Here is a 6,000-nt window from a genome sequence, read left to right on the forward strand (position 1 = left end):
AGGGTGAAGTCCTGACATCTGCGGGCCGGCCGGGGAGTGCCGGCGGCCATCTTGGGACACCACGTGGTCCGGCTGAAGGAGAGCGGCAGCAGCAGCTGAGGGAGCCCCAGATGCCTCCCAGTCAGACCGGAGATCCGGCAGCTCCCGTGCCAAAGCTCTCTCAGCAGGGGAGAGTATGAGAAGGGCCGTGCTCTCCTGAGCAGGCCCGCTTCCAGGCGTCGCCGAGTCCCGGCGGCCATATTGGGGGACGGCAGATTCAGTCGGCCGGGCCGCAGGATCATCCGGTGCCCGAGGAGGAGACCTGTAGTCAACGGTCTCTTGCAGCTGCACCCGGGAGGGTAAGTGGACGTCGCCTGATGTCATCTCCAGAGGTCCAGGACACTGGATCACTGTTGGGGGAGATGCCGGGCGGCCATCTTGGTCACAGGCCTCGGCCCGGGTCGAGGCCCTCAGTTGCCTCTGCGGGTGTCGGCCGAAATAGACCCCAATATCGCGCTGGGGCGAAGAGGGGCATGAAAGGGCTGCTGCCTTTGCTTTTTTTGAGGTTTTCCCCATTATTAAGAGCCGATGTTCGCTGATTTTAAGAGCGCTGGATGAGGAGCTGGAGAGGACACGTCTTCACCCTCTCATAGCTGGCCATTCCCCCTGGGCTTTTTTTTTTTTTTTTGCGGGACGGGCTGTAATTTTTAATGGTATAATTTTGGGGTACATGCAACTTTTAGATCACTTTTTTATTCTGTTTTGGCAGGGGTAGTGACCAAAAAAACAGCGATTCTGGAATTGTTTATTTTTTTACGGTGTTCACCGTGCGGGTAAAATAGCGTGATCTTTTTATAGTTGGGGTTGTTACGGACGTGGTGATACCACATGTGTACTTCTTTTTGTTTTGTTTTTTTCTGTTTTCCATTTTTTCTATAATAAGTCTTATTATGGGGAAAAAAGGTGGTTATTGGTTTTTTTAAGGTGAAACTTATATTTTTTTTCATTAACCTCTTTTTTTTGTTTTTGTCCCTCTAGGGGACTTGACGGCATGGAGCCCTGATCGCTATCCTAATACACTGCTCTACCTACATAGCACAGTGTATTAGAGCTGTCAGCTATCCACTGACAGCAAGCCTATTAGGTTTCGCTTCCCGGCAGGGCCTAATAGGCTTCCGTACTAGGAGGCCATTGTTAGGCCTCCGGTTGCCATTAGCAACCATCGAGTGCGATCTAACCACCTAGATGCAGCGATCGCTTTTGCTGCATCTAAGGGGTTAATCGGCCGGATCGAAGCCTAGTAATATACAGCCGACACCCGGCAGCGATAGCGGTGGCTCGGCTTCTGAGCCAGTTAAATCATATACGCGTTCTCAAGGAGCTGTGATTGGTCAGTCTGCTGTGACTGAACAATCACAGCAATCACCGGCAGGGGACCGCTGTGATTGGTCCCCTGCCGTCCTACTGTGCCGATCAACTGTCATAAACAGTTGATGGCACAGTTCTGTCACCTTGTCCTTTGGCAGGATGACCGTTGTTAGTCAGGACACAGCAGTACGTCCCGGTGCCTTAAAGTGTAGCTAAACGTTCGACAAACTTTGAATCTCCCAAAGTCATCGTCTCTGCTCCATAATGACTTTGATGAGAACTGGATTATTTATTTATTTTTACCGTAAGATCTCGTTCACATTCCATTCATTAGGGGAGTGGTGGGCAGCACCTGTCTTATGTTTGTTTTTAGGTGTTCCAAATGAGAGCCTTTTTCCTCGTCGCTGGTTCATACCACTTTTTATTTTTCTCTGCTTCTTCTGCAAGCTGGTTAGCTCAGTAGTAGGCGCTCTCACGCACTCGCACTGGCTTTTCGGTTTCCATGTTCCACGGCTCCTGCTTTATGCTATAGACTTGCTCACAATTGCAGATACTTCTCCAGAGTCTGTGATGCACAGTGTCACTTTACATTTTGGTTGATATATTAAAATGTTATGTGAAAGAGTGTGTATTGGTAGCTACACGTATGGCGTGAACTATGCTTCAAAATCCTGATTTGCAGTCAAATGATTTGATATTTCTACTTTGTTTCCCAAGGTCATTCGAGTACTGGACATCAGCTGAATCAGAATCAAGTGGCTATATTGCTGAATCTAATGCAGTCTCAGTCCAGTGTCAGCATGGCACAGTTTGCCCAGGTTATGAACATTAAGGTGAACCCTGAAACTGAGCAGCAGCTGAATAATCTGAATCTTCCAGCCAGTATTCTAGCATCAACTCATAAACCACCGGAACCTAAAGAAGAGCCTCCTCTGCCAGCTGCAGCACCTGCTCCTGAGCTGCCTGCCATACCATCATTGACTTTACCTAAGACTACAGCAGAAGCGACTCATTCTACTATTCAAAGCACCTTTACAGTCTTATTGTCACAGCTGTTAAAAGAACAGGAACTAAAACGCACTGAGGTAGCACAGGCGCCTCCTGAGGATAAGGCAAATGAGGAGACCCTAAAGCCCGGGCGACCGCCCAGCCCTGCGCCTGTTGGTATGTATTGTGGCTGCTTGCAAATTAGATAATCCAATATTGATTTGGCCTGGCTTCTTCCAAATAGGCCATGTTGCCTGACTTGACAGCTCTGAAGCTCATTGTGTTGACTTGCCCACCCACCTATGCTACAGAGGTTCAGGGAGTATATTGCCATTTGCTGTAGTAAGGCCATGTCCACATGGCATCCTATTGATATTAGTGGGATACCGCCCCATTCATAAAGGGTGTAATAAAAAGTGAAGACACTCAGTGACGTGGCTTTTGTGCGCAAACAGTGTAGGGTAGTCGCACGCAGTTTAGCCACCATGGTTCTCCTGGCCTGCTTCCTCCAGAACATGACGCCTACATAGCACTGTCACTATCTAGCTGGTCTATTCCTGAGAAAGCCGGTTAGACCACTGTGGATACTAAGGAAGAGATTTTATCACCTAGAACATCACTCCTTTCTATTTTTGTCCAGAGCTACGGTTTGTACAATTAAGCAGTATGATATGAAAGTTAATTCTGAGTCTCGACTGTGTGTCTAAGCCCCCATGCACATGACCATAATTTTGATCCGCAATTACTGATCCGTAATTGCAGATCGAAATACTCATCCATTCATTTCTATGGCCCACGGACGCCTTTCTGTTTATTTACGGGAAGGTGTCCGGGCCGTAGAAATGACCTGCAAAAAATAGGACGTGTCCTATTTTTTGGAATTTGCAGACCGTCCGCCTATGCTTCATAATGGGAGCATGGCCCGCACATGTGGGTGACAGTCTGTGCCCGTAAGGGGGCCTTTACTGGTATTTTGCCATCTCTGTATTTATTTTTAGTATAGTAAAAACCAACTAGGTTAGTTATTCAGACTTTTTTCACCAATGTATAAGCAATGTTCTTTCAATTTCATGTACGTTTAGACCTCATTCTTAAGCATTATGATGGTTGTACGTTGGTTAAGAATTCTAACAGGTAAAAAAAAATGGACGCATGAACTATGGAGGACAGAATGCAGAAAAGTTACTTCAAGTCTATTAGGCCTTGCTTTCACAGTGCAATTTTTGATGGTGTTTTTTTTTTGTAGGTGTTTCTTTTCCTCTGTATAACTTCTACTTCAAAATACACGTGCAAAACTGCTCCAAAGCTGTACTGTTTGAACAAGACTTCAGTTGTACAATATTGTTGTCTACGATCATTTATTAAGTTGTTTGTTTTTTTTTTTACTACTTTAGCTGAAAATGCCAGTGAGGCAAGCCCAACTCTCGAAGATCTACCAAATGAACAAAACCTTCCTCACATCTTGCCTCCAGATCAGCGGCCTCCTGAGCCACCAGAACCACCTCCTGTGGTTCAGGGAGACCTTGATTACCGGACAGAGAGGCATCAGGTACAAGACACCAGCATGCCTGCTGGTGACCCTCATGCACAAGTGAAGGCAGCACTCTTACAGATTATTGCTCAGCACCAGGCTCAGGAACAGGACAAAATTGGTACAGATTACACTGGAGGGGCATCTTTTCCAAAGGCACCGGACTGCACTGAAAATTTTGGACAAACTTTCCTGCCAGCCACATACAGCAGCGACATGGTTGCTAACGTGTCTGGTGTTGCGGTTTTGGAAGGACATCTTGAAAATCAACCTGTTGACATCTACAGTACTTCTTCATCTCAGATTAGTAACCAGCTCCCAGCACATACGGCTTTTCCTGAGCCGTTTTGTAACTCTACCACCACTTATAGGGACAGCTACCTCAGTGCTGGCTCCATGTTGTTCAGTGGTGACAAAGACCACAGATTTGAATATAGTCCAAGCCCTACATTTCCTTTGGGAAACAATCTCTCTGCAGGGTTGGACAGTCATAGTTTGCCAACAAAAATGCCTAATTTTGACTTCAGCACTAATGTACCAGAGCATCCTGGTTTACCTGCTATAATGCACAGACCTGCGTGGGCATCTCCTCACCAGGGTCCCCCCTACTCTCAAGGACATGGAGGACATATGGGCACCTATGTCAGAGGTCGGGGGAGGGGTTTACCATTCTAATTTTTTTTTTCCTCAGGCAAAATATTTCTATCTGGAATGACTTTTTACTTTTCAGCATGGCTGCGTTTTACAGCAGCCGTATAGTAGACTTGATAATTGATTGGACATCAGCTTTATTTTTATGTAAAAAAATAAAATAAAAAAATGGTCTTGCAATACAACTGAACAGCGGGAGGTAAGGGGATTACTGCAATTGATTCTGCGTTTGAGAGCTAAGTAATTTACACTGACAAATACTAGCGAAAGTCTTTTATTTTGTACTTTAAACATTTTTTTAGGTGGATATTCATTTTAAGGACATCCTCTTTAGTTTTTGTCCCCTCGCACTTGCAGAAATTTTGAAGAATCCAGCACACTTGTGCTTATTTTTTGTATATTTGGACCAATGTTTGGTAACGCCATGGCAGTGCTTTAATTCCTTGATATCTGTTTCTTTGTACAAAAACTACCTTTAGTCAAAGGTCACTGTCCGTTCTTTCACAGCTTTCTGTGTCCTTGTGAAACTTGTGCTCATTTCAGACAAAAAACAAACGCGTTTTTCTTGTGATGCAAACGTTTTATCAACTGTTTTCTTTCTATTAAGCATAAGGAAATAAACGTTGATTAAAACGCCCATGATTCTGAAGTCTGATCTTACCTGCAATCTTTTTTACTGAGCTCACGCTTTTTAACTGATCAATTTTTTAAGTACAAGCACATTGGACGATGCGTACATGTATATATAATTTATCCATTTTAATAAAGCATTGAATTGGAAATAAAACGAGGACATTTTAGCAGAATTGAAACTCTGTACATTGCTCTGTGATATGGTAGCACATCAGCTGGTGTAGCATGACTAACGTATTGCTTAGTTTTGTTTTTTATTTAAGAAAACCCATTTTTAAATACCCCATTAGTGAATTCCGAAATATGTAATATCTCCTGTTTAGGACCCTTATTAGCTAAAATTAAGAGCGGCTATAAAGAGCATCTCTGGAAGATCCAGCATGTCTGTGAAATCAAAGGGAAGTTTGTGTAATACAATGGAAACTGTGTAATGCTTTATTCCCCCCTGTGGTGGCGCTGCAGAGATGTTGAACACTAGATTCTATGTTACCCCCCACAGATTACAACTGATAGCAGGGGGTCCAAGCAGAAGGACTCAATGTGAACAGTTTATTATTGCAGGGGCAGAGGACGGGGGTCACTTCAGGTCTCTCCATGATGGAAAGTCCCAAATTTCTTTTCTGGTTGCCTTCTGGCAGCACAGCTATTGGTTTTGTTAATGCGTACCTCCACCTTCACTGTATAACTATTATAGTGCACTATAATAGAAGCAGAATCTCTAATAAAAGAGATTTTGAAAAACTAACTGCCTTTCTGCATACGGGAGTCATTGGGATGAGCAGGACGCTCTGTCTCTAACTGCGCAGCTATGAACCGCCAGGAGCACTGACTATATAGGGTCTGTGTTGCTA

General features: G+C 44.6%; 1 protein-coding gene across 1 annotated transcript in view; it reads left to right on the top strand.

Annotated features, from left to right (window-relative positions):
* CDK13 (cyclin dependent kinase 13) overlaps window positions 1–5,303 on the top strand; it is a 172,570-nt gene extending 167,267 nt beyond the window's left edge. Inside the window, exons 13-14 of the mRNA XM_075827037.1 lie at window positions 2,065–2,511; window positions 3,729–5,303. Of these exons, the coding sequence (XP_075683152.1) occupies window positions 2,065–2,511; window positions 3,729–4,540 (1,259 nt within the window). The 3' untranslated portion in view covers window positions 4,541–5,303. The remainder of the gene's footprint in view (window positions 1–2,064; window positions 2,512–3,728) is intronic.
* Window positions 5,304–6,000: the final 697 nt, after the last annotated feature.

Source organism: Rhinoderma darwinii, chromosome 5 (genome assembly GCF_050947455.1).
Source record: "Rhinoderma darwinii isolate aRhiDar2 chromosome 5, aRhiDar2.hap1, whole genome shotgun sequence".
Classification (NCBI taxonomy): domain Eukaryota; kingdom Metazoa; phylum Chordata; class Amphibia; order Anura; family Rhinodermatidae; genus Rhinoderma; species Rhinoderma darwinii.